The sequence below is a fragment of the Amphiura filiformis genome, chromosome 11, assembly GCF_039555335.1.
Source record: "Amphiura filiformis chromosome 11, Afil_fr2py, whole genome shotgun sequence".
Classification (NCBI taxonomy): Eukaryota; Metazoa; Echinodermata; class Ophiuroidea; order Amphilepidida; family Amphiuridae; genus Amphiura; species Amphiura filiformis.
In genome coordinates this window covers 1,495,294-1,513,638 of record NC_092638.1, presented here as the reverse complement: position 1 = coordinate 1,513,638, position 18,345 = coordinate 1,495,294, and the positions used below count along the sequence as shown (strand labels likewise).

Below are 18,345 nucleotides of genomic sequence, written 5' to 3'. Positions count from 1 at the left end.
TGCTATGATTTGATAAATTTTTATGCTTGCTATCTACTTGTAACTACATTCAATTATTTGCCGTATACATTTTTTGTTGTTTGTTCCTGTGGAAGGGCAGTTTATCTGCTCGAAACGTCGGTTGTATTTTTGTTTAACTTTGTCTACAATCCCTGTGGTTTTGGATTTTTACTAGTGTAGTAACAGTGTACACCACCATGGTTTACATACTGCATTAGTTTTTATCTTGTCTTTGTCTTGTTCCCCACACCAAGTTGGTATATTTGGCTTGAATCTTTCTATTTCTATATATTGTAGGTATCCTCTTGTATCATCCTTTGCTCCTTGGTGTGTTTTGTACCTTGTCCGTTGGAGACACCATTACCTACTTTTGCCTGTTTACCTTCATAATTTAATTTCAATTATCACTGATTTTCATAAGTGTCATAGTTTCATTTTGCCAAAAGTGATCAGTAGTGTTTATAACCATTTTTATTTTACTGCACACTAGTTGTTATTTTTTATTCCCTGTGCTTGGAACTGGTGGAGGGAGAAAGACATACAAAATGAGCCACCAGTTCCCAACAATCATGAACAATTACATATAATCAAAAAAATTTTAAGCAACAGGTACAAAGGTGACAAAGATGATGGACAAAGACTGCACACTGGTTTGCCTACATACCTTCATAATTCCATTCCAGTTATCACCCGTTGCTATTCTAAATAGTGTAAGGAAAGCACTGAAGAAATTCTTGAATGTTGCATGACGACCCAAACCTGAACATGGATTATCATCTGTGCAGTCTGCATGCAGGATATTTTGGAGGGAAAACAAGAATGAAAAAAGTTAACATTATTTTTTCTGAATTGAATTTATTCACTTTGTTCACATTCCTCTTCATCTACTAATGTCTGGTATATTTGTAAAGACCTTTCATTCTTTCTCGATTTGGCACAGTTTACGACATACCCAGGTTCTGATTGGCTAATTGAATCACATCATTATCACATCAGCACCTCATTCACCAAAAAATCTGTGCAGTACGCAGATGTAACCTAGTTCTTTTTACATGATTGGTAGGCCAGTGCAAAAGGTCTTTACAAAATAGTGTAAATTTGGTATAATCTTGAAATGGGTTATTCCAGTTGAAATCCATACACCCTATGGAAGACATGACCTTAATCTTCCACACAGGGAGTGTGTATTTTAAATGGGGATTCCTGAATGGGTGACTCCATTTGAAATCGACATTCCTTGTGCAAAAGATTAAGGTCATGTCTTTCATAGGGGGTGTATAGATTTCAACTGGAATACCCCAATACTATGTTATCACATGACTTGACCAAAGAGTGGATACCACAGGATCAGGTGATGCCCTTCTAAACACATCACAAAGTTTTGATACCTCACTTGTTTTAATTCAGTTTGTTTCTCTACTACCAGATTATCATCAATCATTCTGAGCTAAACTAATGAGGTAAATCTCAAGATTTCATCATATTTAAATTCATCAAAGTACATTACAATTGTGTAACAATCAGAATTATGAGAAAAAGTGTGGGCCACTAAATTTAAAATACATACTCCCTGTGTAAAATTTTAAGCTCAAGTTCTCCATAGGGGGTGTACAGATTTCAAATGGAAAAGCCCATTGCTCACATCACTAGCAATACAAAATCACTTGTGCTGCATCATACTTACCTAATTTACCAAATAATTCTACTCCAAGTGCAGCAAATATGAAGAAAAGTAGAAAGAACAGCAGGCCCAGATTGCCAACCTATATTACCATGGTAACAAACAATTATAAAAGCTGTTAGAATCATGTTGTGGTTTGAGACAATTGTCATGAGTCGTTAATCATGTCAATATCCCCAAGATCCAACATCAAACTTATATGGAATTCTTTATCTAATGGCCAATTCTTTTCCATTAAGTATTGTTTTATAAGATTCATACAATTGAAATACAGTCATTGATCATGTGAATTATCCCAACATCCAACATCAGAAGATTTTGGAATTCTTTATCTAATGACCAATTCTTTGGTATTCTGATTTATAATATTCTGAAATGAACCAAATATATTGAACGCCAGTGGTTCTTCTTTGATAATGTCATAAGCCTAAAACCAATAACATGATTGCTTATTGTAGGTATACTGAAAACACTGATGTCAGGTAAAAGGTTTTCTCTTTTTAAATTAGGGGTGTCAGGATTGACGGTAAACTGTGCTACAAATTCAGAAACAAAAGCATTTTTAAGCCTTTTTGTTTATCCATAAAAGAGTCCAAAATACTTGATAATCATCCCTTTACCAATCCAAAGAATTATGAGCTTGGTTGTATTGACACAACTTAAGGGCGATCTTTACATGATTATTTTGTATCATATAATTGTTGACATTTTGACAGAAATATTGTATACAAAATTGGTATGATGTTGTTTTATATAATATTAAAGAAATTAATACAAATTTTATGATGGGAGAATTGCAAAATCATTTGAAACAGCTGCATAGTGAATGATGACACTATAATAGATAAATAATATTATAAATACATCCAATTTCTTTCTAGGCACATTGAGAGAGATTCAAACATGGAGAGTGAAGTGCTTTCATTACTGACAACTAAACATATGTTACTGGATCATCAAACAAACAGTCACTTTTGTCATTTCAAAATTGACATGTTAATTCTCATCATTATCTAGATGAGAGGGTTCCATGTTAAATGAGGAAATATGTCAACGTTGTGGTAAGTCAACAAAAAGCAAATATGTGGTACAATATGGAAAGTTGTGCAACATTTGTTGTACATATATAGAGGCATATAAAGCTCCCTAAATTGTTCAAATTTCATTGGTATACCTTGCTCTTTTTCTTTCTAGATGTTTGTATATTCAAGGTATCCTCTTGTATCATTATTATCTAATGAAGTCATCGCAAATCTTTTTTAACTAATTTGAACTTTGCACATTTTTGACATTCATATTAATTCATGAAACATGGGACTTCCAAAATTATGTGACCTTGCATTTGATGCACAAATGAGGTCAACATGAGGTAAATGCTATTCATGTTATTGAATTGTTTTACAAAAATATCTTGATTTGAACATAAAAAGACGAAAAATTGCCAGTTCTCATATCAAATCCAGTAACATATATAAAGTGCATCGATCAGGCTAATCCATCTGAAGTTCACATTGTTGAAGATTTTGGAAATATCTACCACAGGGGGAGTATGAATTTCAAATTGGCACATTAACCAACTCTATTTGAAACTTATCCTTCCTCTGTGGAAGATTAAGGTTGAATGGTTCTCAGATGTGTATGAAATTCAAATGAAATTGCCTAATGTGTTCATTCCATTTGAAATTCATACTCCCCCTGTAGCAGATATTTCAAAATCTTACACAGGGGTGTGTGTACTGTAAATAGATTAGCCATTGTTAGTGCAAACATTTGGATGGTAGAAGGCATACAAGCAGGCCCGTAGCCAGGGGGGTGCAGGGGGTGCGACGCATACCCCCAAAAAATGCCAAAGGCCCAAAAAGTCCCATTTGCGAGCATAGCGAGCAAAAAATAGAGGTTTTTTATGCCTTTTTGTTCCAAAAATGTCTAAATCCGCCTTCCCCAGTCCAAAAAGGTCCATATTTAAAACAAAGTCGACTATTTCAAAATCAGCCACGCCCCCCTCCCCCCAAAAAAAATAAATCCTGGCTACGGGCCTGCATACAAGTCATGATATCACTTAGCTAAATAAATGAGGTATGAGAGATCAATTGTTACAGATCCAAGATTTCAGAATTCAAAACTAAAAGAGATTGCCTATTCCAATCATAATTCATACATACCCTATGGAAGACATGTAGATTTCAAATGGAATCACTGATTAATGTAATTCATACTCCCTGTGTGCAGATTAAAGTCATGTCTTCCATAGGGGGTGTGTGGATTTCAACTGGATTTCATTTCAAAATCAGCCCCGCCCCCAAAAAAAAAAAAAATAAATCCTGGCTACGGGCCTGCATACAAGTCATGATATCACTTAGCTAAATAAATGAGGTATGAGAGATCAATTGTTACAGATCCAAGATTTCAGAATTCAAAACTAAAAGAGATTGCCTATTCCAATCATAATTCATACATACCCTATGGAAGACATGTAGATTTCAAATGGAATCACTGATTAATGTAATTCATACTCCCTGTGTGCAGATTAAAGTCATGTCTTCCATAGGGGGTGTGTGGATTTCAACTGGATTTCATTTCAAAATCAGCCCCGCCCCCTCCCCCAAAAAAAAATAAATCCTGGCTACGGGCCTGCATACAAGTCATGATATCACTTAGCTAAATAAATGAGGTATGAGAGATCAATTGTTACAGATCCAAGATTTCAGAATTCAAAACTAAAAGAGATTGCCTATTCCAATCATAATTCATACATACCCTATGGAAGACATGTAGATTTCAAATGGAATCACTGATTAATGTAATTCATACTCCTGTGTGCAGATTAAAGTCATGTCTTCCATAGGGGTGTGTGATTTCAACTGATTTCATTTCAAAATCAGCCCCGCCCCTCCCCAAAAAAAAAAAAAAAAATCCTGGCTACGGGCCTGCATACAAGTCATGATATCACTTAGCTAAATAAATGAGGTATGAGAGATCAATTGTTACAGATCCAAGATTTCAGAATTCAAAACTAAAAGAGATTGCCTATTCCAATCATAATTCATACATACCCTATGGAAGACATGTAGATTTCAAATGGAATCACTGATTAATGTAATTCATACTCCCTGTGTGCAGATTAAAGTCATGTCTTCCATAGGGGGTGTGTGGATTTCAACTGGATTTCATTTCAAAATCAGCCCCGCCCCCTCCCCCAAAAAAAAAAAAAAATAAATCCTGGCTACGGGCCTGCATACAAGTCATGATATCACTTAGCTAAATAAATGAGGTATGAGAGATCAATTGTTACAGATCCAAGATTTCAGAATTCAAAACTAAAAGAGATTGCCTATTCCAATCATAATTCATACATACCCTATGGAAGACATGTAGATTTCAAATGGAATCACTGATTAATGTAATTCATACTCCCTGTGTGCAGATTAAAGTCATGTCTTCCATAGGGGGTGTGTGGATTTCAACTGATTTCATTTCAAAATCAGCCCCACCCCCACACCAAAAAAAAAAAATAAATCCTGGCTACGGGCCTGCATACAAGTCATGATATCACTTAGCTAAATAAATGAGGTATGAGAGATCAATTGTTACAGATCCAAGATTTCAGAATTCAAAACTAAAAGAGATTGCCTATTCCAATCATAATTCATACATACCCTATGGAAGACATGTAGATTTCAAATGGAATCACTGATTAATGTAATTCATACTCCCTGTGTGCAGATTAAAGTCATGTCTTCCATAGGGGGTGTACTGGATTTCAACTGGATTTCATAGGAAACATACTCAGAGCTGGAACTATTACTAAAATTCAGCTTGTTTCAAGTTGAAACTCAAAATTATGTTTACTGTCTGTCGGTCTCTCTTTCTCTGACTCTTTCTCTCTCTCGCACTCTCCCTCTGCCTAAACCTCCCCCCAAATATGTTCCCTAAAATTCAGTTCCAGCCCTGAGAATCATAAGTTGGTAATATCCTCATATAGGTTAGACAAAAGGCTAACATTCCTTCCTACACATTCCACTGCTGTTAATCCAATGGTTTCTAGAAATGCCTATACCTTAATGAGGATATTACCACATATTAAGATAGATTACCTGAGGTAGCGATTTCGCCACAGTGTCTAGAAGCTGACGGATACCTTTAGCCATTTTCAACAATTTCAGGACTACATACGTACGTACGTAAAGAGATGGTTGCATGGATGGATGGGTGAGAAGAAACCGTGGTGGAAGAAAAGCAAACACCGGCAAACAACAAAAACATACCATCAATACTACCATTAATACTACCACCCAATTAGTGATGATTGACTACCAAGATATAGAGTCACTAACAGAACTATACAATATAGTACTGTACTATAACTAACATGCTAGAGCAATGCATCATGGGTATAATAATCAATTGTGTTATGGGAAATTACAATGCATTATGGGTATTTTCCATTGAATTTACCCACAATGCACTGTTGGAGTTTTTAATATAAACTGATAAGTAGGAACAAAATCAAAATTTACAAAATTCAAAATTATATTCTGGGTTTGAAATCAAGATTTGAAAAAATTCAATAAATGAAGTATTCAACTTAGATGGATAAACTAAAATTCAAAATAACTTATTTCAAAATGCAATGCACTTATATAACATATTTGACTCCCATAACATGATTGCAAGCTCAAAGTACACACATCATCAGATACAACACAAGTTACATATTAGTCTATTACAACTACACACATATATAATTATACAACATTAATATCACAAATAATATAAAAAGATTCATGCAAATATCAAGCAACATCAAGATGCTAAGTAAAATTATTAATAAGTGTTAGAACGAGTTAAACCACCTAGAGTAGACAGAAGGCAAAACTGTATTTGGTGAATCACAACATTTCCACATCGAGGACAAACATTTCAAACATTGAGCAAATGTCTGAAACGATCATTTTTTTTACCATTTGCATAATATTGACCTCTTTTATAATCACCAAATACAAATTAAGCCTTTGCCTGTACACCTATCACTAAAAAAAACTTGTAGAAGACGAATTGGAGAGAATCAGCACACAACATTAAAAGTAGTATAGCATGTGACTATGGGGTCCTGTGAGGAGGCGGAGGAGGAGCACAGTGCGAGGTGCTGACTCCTTGTTTACCTGAGGAATGGCACCCATTAGTACTGCTAGTAGCTCCCGTAGTCCTTTCATAGTCTTCATTATTTTAAGCACTGATGACGCAAGATGGAGGATTTGTAAGATGGAGTGAGCAAGATGTGATTATGAACAATAATGGCAGGTTGATTGATTGGTGTCACAGAATAGGTGATATTTTAAGTCAGTTTGTCTTTTGTTTTAATATGAAAACTGATAATTGAGAGTAGCAGGGAATAACCACTTTTTGTGAATTTTTAATATGAAAAAGAATCTTTATTCATTTTAAGTGAAACAAATTCAAGGCCTTCTGTGATCAAAATACTTCCTGTATAATATAATTTGTAAATTGAATTTGATAAAATATGGTAATATTCTCATAGTCCTGAATGGATCCCAACCTACATAACATGCTCATTATAAGAATGTCTTGTTAATTAGCAAAAAGCAGCAAAGAAAGCAACAATATTCTGTATACGAAGACCAACATTTCAGATTCAATAAAATAATAAACAATTTTGCCCTTCTAAGCTTCTGAGATCGGTGTGCTTGATTATTTTTCAATTAATTTTGAAATAATTACAAATTTGTAAGTACTGTGAATTTCTTAAAACAATACTTGTTATGACACACACAAATAAAATTCCTTTTTGTTATTTTTCAAAACCAAAAGAATATAATAATGTAATAATATCAGTGCTTCAAAACCCACTGCATGTAAAATATTTACAGTGAACAAGTTAGCTGCTTAAATATAAAATAGGGTGTGTAAATATTATATATTATATATATTATCTTTCAAAAATTAGTTCACTTTCTTAAAACAATGCATTTTAAATAAAACCCTGAAAAGAAAAAATGCTGTGTTTTCACAAGTGAGATGGTATCTTAATTCTGCTGGAATCGCAAAATGCCTCATTAAAATATAAATATTTCAGGAAATTGGGTTCACATCTCACTTTACACATGAAAACACAATACAAGAGGTTACAGGTTTCGGCATAGGTGAAGCATCTTTTGATAACCAATACATTGATTAATAACAGAATCTATATATTGACCTTTTCGGTAAATCCCATAAGCCTTTGCGAGTACACCTGAAAACTCTTCATTTGATGTCACACCGATATGCGCAGATGCGCACATCATTTATCGAACATCATTTAATACTGCGCATTGGAAGTTGGCATGATTTAAAATGACGAGTTCTCAGGTGTACTTGCAAAGGCTTAGGGGATTTTGATAATAACAAAGGTCAATTGATAATAACAAATTCAATTAATCATTCAAACTCATTGGATTGGATGTGTGCAAATGTATAATCAAGAATTGTCCAAGAATTAAACAATTGATTGAATCTGAATCATAACAATCTGTGTATACTACTAGCCCTATGCCAAAACCTGCACGCCAATAATATACAAATATTGACTGCTAAGATGGGCATGGTTAAAATTATAAGCTCAAGGTGATCTCAAACCCATATCTATCTATGCCCGAGACGTAGCCGAGGCACATTAGTCATGGTTTTGAGATCACCACCAGCCTATAATTTTAACCATGCCCTGAATAAAAAGGTGTCAATATTTGTTTTATATACCACATCTTAAGATTCTTGTCATCGATTTTGGGAAGAGAAATTAAGAGTTTCAATGCGAATGACACAGATTGCAATCTGCAATTTTCCACGTAATTATAATGCGCAAAAACATTAACGTGTGCGTAATATCATTTTAAGCTGGGAACAAAGCACACACAGAACTATGCCCGGGGAATAGTCAAAATTATGCCCACGCTTTTAACCAATCAGATGGCGGGAAACTTTAGATGAGGTATACAATATGGTTATTCATATCTATATACAGTAGAAATTTCAATTATCAAGACATGAACATTATAACTATAATATAAAAAGTTAATTATAGATAAAACTTCACTGCCTTCAAGTTGTATTAACATGGTGTTGAGGATTGATCATATCATGTGATAAAAAGTATTTATTCATATGTATCCGATTCACTGTAAACCAGAGAAGATATTGTATACTTCCCACAATGCATTTCTTCCATTTAATTTAACTCTAGTGCAACATGGGTCGATAGAATCAAAAAGTACCTCAATGAACAGCGCATCTAGATCTTGAAAAAATATTTTAATTTCTTGACTATTCACCCTTGTTTAGCCAATCTGTTCTCAACATGAAAACAAAGGGAACATGTAAAAAGTAATGGAGTGTCATTTAATCAAATGAGGTAATGCATCATGTTGCAAAGGATTATGGGAAGGGTAAGATACCTTCTCTGATTGTAAACCCTCTTAGATTTATATTACAGAAGTTTGTTGATCAAGTATGTATTTATTGGAACTTGGCTGAAATTAAGAATTGGACAGTGTTTAGTATGTGGGTCATGCTTTAATTAAAGATGGTTTTATCTAACAATAACATGCATCTCAGGCTTCCTAACAAGTCCTTATACCTTATTCAAAGTTAATTTAATTAAACACTGGAAACAGACTATTTGTGCATAATATGTTACATATAATTTAGCCTAGTTATCAGTTAGAATTCAATTGTTTATTTATGTTTAAAAACTGTGCAAAAATCTATTGTTTGCAAAGAAAAATATGCAGTATCCAAAATAAGTAGCTTAAAATGTGTTCTTTAGCTAAATAAGCTGCATAAAGGCAGAATAGAGAAGATAGGAAGGCAGAAAGACTTGTAGAGTATGCTCAGTTTGTGCATAGGTTTGTAGCAACATGCATTTGTATCAAGGCCCATGCAATAATGGGATATTCCAGTTAAAAGCCATTCACCTTAATGAAAGACAAGACTTTAATCTTCCACACAGGGAGTGTGTATTTTAAATGGGGTTACCTGAATGGGTGACTCTGTTTAAAATCTACACTCCCTCCCTGTGTGGGAAATTAAGGACATGTCTTCCATAGGGGGTGTATGGATGTTAAATTAAAACAGCCCAATGTACATCAACTTTGTCAGCTTAGTTTTTTACTTGTGAAATGCCTATAGTCAGAGTAACACGAACATATATACATCAAGGTGTTTTCCGGTTTGCTTGCTCGTGTTTAAAAAGGCACCCATGTGTTTGAGTTCATTCCCATTTAGTTTTAAACATGACGTGTTGCCCTACCAACACCTCCAAATGCATGTTGTTTTTAATGCATTTTTATGCCATTTTTGATCTAGTAACACTGTCTAGGAACTGTGGATGTCCCTGTGCATCAATAGGCATGTCCACATTGCTTATTATAGAGGGTGATATTCAACTCAAAATGTTGCGACCACAGTAAATGGCTTAACTGTGAAATCCCCATAGGGAAATACAAAATTTTGAAATTTGGACACCTGAAACTAGGAGACGTAGTCTAAAAAGTGCTGGTACTTTATCCTTGATACAGATGTCATCATGCAGTGATAGTTAGATTTCATCACATAAAATCTCCTTTGTGTAAAATGGATCGTCGTGGTGAAAAATTGCTTTTTTGTACATAAAGTCATTGTTAGGCATTGTCAATGAAAGCCACAGAAAAATGCAGTTCTTTAAAAACAGACATTTGCCCATAACTTTGCTGATTTTTGACCTACAGACATGGTTGACCCCCCATTTTTTAAGTTAAATAATCACCTTTTTAAACAAAAATAATTTCCATGTGAAATATCCTACTTGAAAATTTTGTGGTCATGCCTAGCATCGACTCTATTTCTTATATGTGTCCTTATTTGCTGGTACACAGGCAACAGTGCTCATTTTACAGTATCCTCTTCATACTCGTTTGATGAGGACAAAAAGTCCCATGTTTGGTGGGTCTTACCAACTCTCACACATTCACCCCAACACAGATTGATTCTGTTCTTGCATTTGGATTCTTAGCTGACAAAGTTTTGCACAAATTCAAGATGGCTCCTTAGCAACAACATAGCTTCCTAGCAACAAGACATGCTTGCATGCTTAGTGCTCTGCATTCAATGAATTCAGAAGTCTTCATGGGTTCTCTAAATACACAGTCATTTTTGTTTTTAAAATAAGGCCAAAACAATTAACCCTTTGTGTCAAAGTGCCTGCACGTACTTGCTACAACGTTCCATGTTAATATTCTGAACTCCATAGTTTTTTGCTACTTTTTTTATTCCTGACAAATTTTGACCAGAATTTTAATTTTTTTTTTTAACCCAAAAAACTAAAAACAGCATTTGTAAGACAACTGTGCAGCGAGCCTATTTAGACGTGAAGCACATAAACACTATTGTCAGCTCATATGACAGTCTGTATCAAACTGCCATTGGAAAGCATTTAGATACGTGTTTCAACTGGAATAGCCCCTTGACCTGTTTGAACTTTGACCCGGTACAGACACTATACAGAAAATAACTGTGTACAGCACCAAGACTTCTGAAATCATTAGTTTCACAAATTTATCATGTATATTATTCAAACATAGACACTGGAACTGGAACCCAGTGTCTGTTTCAAAATTAAACCAAGTCATTTATTCAACATTTAATTTAAAGCTGTCTATATTTATATTTGTTAATTTATATATAAATTGCTATTGCACATCATTCAATATAATCATAGTTTAATTTGTATTTGAAACTAACAATAGTTTACAAATTAACTGTATAAGGGCCCCAAATTAGTGAAAACTACACAAAAATTAACAAATTCAATATCACTTTACCTCCAACTATTTTACAAAAATCAAAAATCAGAATATGTGATTAAATTGGTCAAACAAAACTTATAGACAAATAATTTGATTAAGTAAAATTTAATTGAGACAAATAAATCATATTTGAGAATAACAATGTTTTATAGATTTTTTTAAAGATTGTAATCAATATCATTAAAATGACAATAAAAAAGAAAGAAAGGTAAATAAATTGCAGAGCAATAAAATGTGCAAATACGTTGGTGCAAAGAAAGCATTTGTGCTGGGTACTTAGCATAAATCTAAAATAAAAATATCCTTAATGAAAAATTTTACATATTCAACATCAAAATAATTTATTCATATTTTATTTATGATAATTATATAATATAAACCACCTGAAACTAATAATTCTACAGTGTGCATTTGTTTTGAAAAGGAAAATGTATTTATTTAATCTTCAATAACTAATAATTTTGTTACTGCAAAAATAGATTTTTAGATTTCTTCCTACTTTAACTACACTCTACTGGATGAACACATATTCTAGAAACAAAGGGTGTTAGACTAACTAGGAAAATGTTGATAGAGATTCTATGAATAAATTATAACTTTGGATATAAAATTGCCATATAACTGGATTAGTGAAGACACTAATCTAAGTTTGGTGCCTTAAACTGGATTAGTGGAGATACTATGCTAGGTTTGGTTATTAACTAAATGGTGCAAAATTGCAATTTCAGTTGCAGTCAGGCACACAACGGGACAATTTATAGGAAAATGGCTGAGCTAAATATGGGTTAGTCAAATACATTCTACACAAAAGGTCAAGTTAGTTAGGTATTGACTTAATTAAACTGGTTTAAGAGGTCAAAGCAGCAAATCTATGCTAAAGAATTGAGTGCATTTTACACAAATTTCTATAAAAATTGTTAGATCTATTGCTGAAGAATGTCAAGTATTAAGGATCTGATAATAGCAATTTAATGATCTATAAATATATCACATTCTGTTCTTAAATTAAAAAGGTACTTTAATTGAAAGCAAATTATATTCTATAAATAAATGAACAATTGTATCATTGTGATTTCTGCATATAGACAAATGGCTATTCCAGTTGAAATCCATACACCCCTATTGAATACATTACCTCTATCTCCCACACAGGGGGTGTAGATTTCAAATAAAGTCACCCATTTAGGTAACACCATTTGATATGCACACTCCTATATGGAAGAGCCGGAGGGAGAGTATGGTCATGTCTTTATAGGGGGTGTATGGAATTCAACTGGAATAGTCCATTATGATAAATCATCAGAGCCAGTGAAGTGTGTGATGCAATTAGCTAATCACAGACAGTGATGATAGAAAAACTGCTTTGCATTCCAAAAAAGTTGAATTATGTCAGCCTCTATTGTGGCTATCTTACAAAAAGACTGATTTTAGTTATCTAAGATTCGTCACTATGCCATCATCAAAATGATAAACAATATTGGGTTAAATATAATATTATCTTGGGTTTAAATGAAAGAGATACAGAATTTATGGATCAGCAAACTTAAGAATTATGGAATTTTAATGAATTCTAAAATATTTTTACTGACATTTATTGGTTTGTGATCTTCTCTTTTAAAAATTATCATTTGCTTGTATGCAAATGTTTTCTCTGAGCAATTGTTTGTTTGTCAATGTTTTATCATTTGTTTGTTTGTAAACGTTTTCTCTTAGGATTATTTGTTTGTTTGTGAATGTTTTCTCTTAGGATCATTTGTTTGTTTGTGAATGTTTCCTCTCAGCATCATTTGTTTGTTTGTGAATCTTACCTCTTGCTATTCTCAAGACTCTCATAATACGTATAATGGTTGGATTGATAGGGATTACATCTGATTCCATCTCTTCCAGGACGATGCCTACTAGTGATAGAACCACTATTAACATATCTAACTGATTCCATCTGTACAGAAAAGCAACAACATGGTTGATGGTGTAAGAGACTGCTCAATACAAGGATGGGTTTGTGAATATGACCTTCCAACAATCATATGCGAAGTTTGTCGCAGGTTTGTCAAAACTTTGAACGTAAGTATTTTTGCATTCATATAAAACCAATTTAGTCGTAAGTAAAATCTATGACAAACCCCGACACTTGCTTCCATCTTCTTACACTTCTTTATTACAACACGCATGGACAACTCACTGCTAATTAGTTTAAATTAGGGGTTGCAAAACATTGATTTCCAAGCAAATTTATGTTTTTACAGCTAAAAGTCATCTGGGAAATATTTGAATTGTCATTAATTAAATCATGTCAACCAGAACTTGAATCACACGTTTTGGTTAGATATTATCACCGACATTGTGGTCATTGTTGTGTTTGTAGGTCCACAGAGCAAAGATCAACATAAAGTCATAATTCATGACTTTATGTCCTCCATGAATTATGACTTTTATGTCCTCCTATAAAACTGCATGTTAAACAGCCAAAATAACCAGTAGGGTTTTTTTTTCACTTTACCTTGTTAGTTTAGCTCAAAATGGACAGAAACCACCCTTCCTGACAATTATTACAAGTATTATTTCAGCATTTTGAGTATAGAATAACAAATTGAAAATTTGAAGGAAATGGTACATTATACTTTGATCAGCTCGTAATCGGCAGGCTTTATAACATCACAGATTAATATCAATATGTTTTATTTTGAGGATTGTCTTATGGCATCTTGCCAGAAGCATAATAATTTATTCATTAAGTCATAATACTTTGCCTACTTTCTTTAACATGCAAATATAGACCATTCAGGTTAACTATATCACTTTTAACGGCGGTCTACTTTTTGGCGTAGTGATAAAAACCTAACAATTCCCGCCGATTACGAGCTGATCAAAGTATAAGGCTTTAATTAAAATAAAATAACAACCATGCCACTTACTTCTCTTTGAAATATCTTTTAAACCCAAGAGCAACGATTTTGACAAACGCTTCTATAATGAATATGGCCGTGAAAATGTAATTGAGATATTGCATGATTACTTGCAGAACCTGAAAAAGAAAGAACGCTCATTATAGATTGCATCATCACTGATACTAGGATTTCAAGCATGCTCATATGTCAGTATTCTTTAAGAACAGTTCTAAAAATGCCCTAAAAATGCATGGGTTTGGCCCTTGTTTCCAAAAATTGACCAAATATTGAAATTTGAAATTGATTTTTATTGCCAGTTAGAAATAACTAATAACGCATTAGGAGTTAGCTACCATTCATTTGGCAAAACAAGATAATAACGTTTTAATCCACAAAAATTAGCGCTGTATTTTTCTTAAATCAGGAGTAGACCTCACCCATTGCTTAAAATAGGGAACAAATTTAACATAGTTATTGAATCAATCATTTGTAAGAGGCACTACAATGCTGGTTAGTTAGTGTAGACTTACTGAACCCCTACACTATAGTGTGTCTTGTCTCAAGTTGAGAGTTGTGGCAGACTCAAATCGGCGAGTTTACGTGGTTGCATCGCCAGCTTATGGACAAATCGCCTTTCTATGCATATACGCCATGCACGATTCGCTTAGTGTGCGCATTTTGAATCTGTCACTAAGAAATCCAACATGGTGTTACTCTCAACTTGAGACAAGACAAGACACAGTATAGAGCTGTTCAGTTGATAATATTACCTTAAAATACTGAGAAGCATTCACTGATCATGTGAATGAAAATTTCACTAATGACATGGATTCGCAATTTAAATATATATCATTTTCATGAAATTTACATGTTGGAAAAATGATAGTGTTATTTTTCAAATCGCAACAATTTTCTGCCAAGAATATATTAAGTTAGTTAAGTTAGCTCAATCAATAAGGCGCACGACAATGGTGCAAGAGATTGCAGGTTTGAAACCTGACGGTGGTTTAGTACGCTCTTGGGGGAAATTTAGCTTGAAATTCCCCTGGACACTTCGCCTTGTGTCTGTGTGTAGCGCACTATATAAATCACTGCACTTTTTTATTGAACTTTAAGTACTTATCACATCCATCCCATAATACTTACCAGGGACATCCCATAATGCTCCAATGCCATGGATATAACATTGAGGAAGATGATCCCAGCGATGGCTAAATCAAAATACTTGTTGATGACAAAATCATGGACCTTGAGACGGTATGGAGAGTAACTGCTATAGTATGGGATCACTCGTGCTTCTGTAGGTAGTATCATTATGTAAAGACAGATAGAAAGACGTCCAGACAGAGTGACAAAGAGAAAGACAACAGTCAGAGAGACAGACATATGAGGGCAGACAATGACATTGATATATCCACAAAAAGATAGATATTTTGACAGACACATGAAAAACAGAGACAAACATATATGCAGACAGAAGCAAAACAAGGAATAAAAGTTGACAGAAATAAAGACAAATAGCAGTGAAAAGATATAGACAGAGAAAACAGGACAAGAAAAATAAGAAAAAAGTTAGAAACAGTGCAATGTCATATTATCATAAATATATGCTTAAAATGTGTCAGTGTGGGTTATATGAGTAAATATATTGAATAAATATTTGATAATGGGTTCTATATTACAAGAATATCTGTTTTAAGTCAATAAAAAAGGTATTATATAATTTAATTGGTTGAAAATGCTATATGCTTCCTACACTGGAATAGGCATGAGAGGGGTTGTAAATATTTAATTTATGATGAACCGAGCATGCTTAAATTACAAAAGCTAGATATATGTTAGCAATAGATAAAATGTTTTGAATTAAAAATATACAAATATATAAGCGAGGGTCATATAAAATCTAAATTTGTTAAGAGTATGATAGATACAATAGACCTTAATAGCAATAAATAAAGATGGGCCAAATGCAGGACCTTGTGGAATGGACTATGTAAAGTATTGCCTTGCAAACCCACAGTCTTGATGTAATTGGGGACTGATTTACTCATTTACTCAAGTACTAATTAAGACCCTGCTTACACTAAGAAAACATCACCACAATGGACTATTCCAGTTGAAATCCATACATCCCAGATGTAAGACATGACCTGAATCTCCCACACAGGGTACAGACTTAAATGTAGTCACCTGTTCAGGTAACCCCATTTGAAATTCACACTCCCTGTGTGGAAGATTCAGGTCATGTCTTCCATACTGGTGTGTGGATTTCAACTGGAATAGTCCAGTTCAATTCTGATCTCAAATTCAATTGCGACAGAGAATTAAATTAATTTGAGTCAATGGTTGTTTAGTAGGCCTAACAGTCATATTTGGGTTAATGTGAAGTGAGCTTTAATTTTTCTTCAGCAAAATCAATGCGAATGAGGGTTTATAGCAGCAAGATGCAATTCAAATAAATGACTAACTGATGCTCTTATAATAAGCAAAATTTGATAGGGACATAATTGACTAATGACTGCACCTGTTTACACAATTATACTTGGCACCGAATTCAATAGTGTGAGTCTAAATAACAACTTTATCCCAGTGTAAGCAGATCTAAAGAAGGTACAAACTTCATTACAATATATACCTACAGACTTGTGACCTAATGTTGCTATTTCCTTAATTACAAATACAAATTGGTATTTCTAGTATTTAACAATTGGTATTTCTAGTATTTAACATTACAAGAATGGTTTGCTTGGATTATACAAAATGGTCAGGTCAAAAAAGATGAATAATGAATAATTTATGCAAAATGTATGCTAATTTTACCTCAGCCTTTCACTACGCAAAGATTTCTCAAATACTACTATCACATAACTTTACTCAATTATCAACTACTTCCATCAGCAGTGACAGTGTTGTTAATCTATACACACGCTTAAATTGTAAACTTTCTTCAAGAATCAAACATCGGCTGACATGACCTTTCACCTTTCATACAATGACCTGACCTTGTGGCTAGCTTCTCAAAGTGACCTCTGACCTCTGACTCAGCTCTTGATGATATTAAACATCTTTTCATTTGTTTCCTTTCAATCAATCCAGGTGTGAAAGCAGCAGTGACAGCTCACCAAAAGAGCACATATGATGAGTGGAACGAACATACAAGTATCAGCTAACATCAAAACTACATGTCAACATGCTCTAATTTTCACTCATTAAATAAACTGCGTAATAACAATGGACAAAGCATATGAGAGCGTGAATGCAGTGTGTGCACACACTGACATGCTATACCATGCTTAACAGCAAGTGCAATCAACAGAAAAGCCACATCAAGGTACAGAATTTGGCACCATTTGTCTAGTGCAGAATTTGGCACCATTCATCTAGTGCATAATTTGGCACCATTTATCTGATACATACCACTTACTCCACTGAAAGCTATCTTGCATGAATGCCAATGTCTACACATTTGAGGCCAAACATGAAATAATAAAAATGCACCAAACTCTAAAATTTTCATTTCTCTTTTTCTTTCTATTTTTACCTGAAATTCTACCTGAATTTTTCTGTACTGGAAACCTCTAACGTATCAACTTTACGTTCTAATAACTAGACATGAAATTCTTTTGCTCAAAATTCTTCTCGCCATCTTTGCTAAGCTATTAAAATGATGGACATTATCATGCAATGGGCAATTTGCATCCTTGCTTGTAGTGCAAAAATTAAAATTAAATTATAACTTTTTATTTATCCTTAACCCTATAAGCCAAATGCGCACATTAAAGCGGCAGGCGGGACTGAAAGCACAAGCTCTTTGTGGCATGATAACCGACAATAACAAACAGCTGCGCTGCATGCAAAATAAACTATACAATAATTTTTAGCTGTACGTTGAATTCTGATTAAACCTAGTTAATTCTGATTAAACGTAGTTAATTTA

At 33.7% G+C, this 18,345-nt stretch overlaps 1 protein-coding gene across 1 annotated transcript in view; it reads right to left on the bottom strand.

The window, feature by feature from the left end:
- LOC140164185 (voltage-dependent T-type calcium channel subunit alpha-1G-like) overlaps positions 1-18,345 on the bottom strand; it is a 135,067-nt gene that overhangs the window by 16,344 nt on the left and 100,378 nt on the right. The window contains exons 22-27 of the mRNA XM_072187428.1: positions 15,555-15,706; positions 14,436-14,545; positions 13,329-13,459; positions 6,844-6,914; positions 1,685-1,763; positions 665-786 (exon numbers count right to left, since the gene is read on the bottom strand). Coding sequence (XP_072043529.1) covers positions 665-786; positions 1,685-1,763; positions 6,844-6,914; positions 13,329-13,459; positions 14,436-14,545; positions 15,555-15,706 — 665 coding nt within the window. The remainder of the gene's footprint in view (positions 1-664; positions 787-1,684; positions 1,764-6,843; positions 6,915-13,328; positions 13,460-14,435; positions 14,546-15,554; positions 15,707-18,345) is intronic.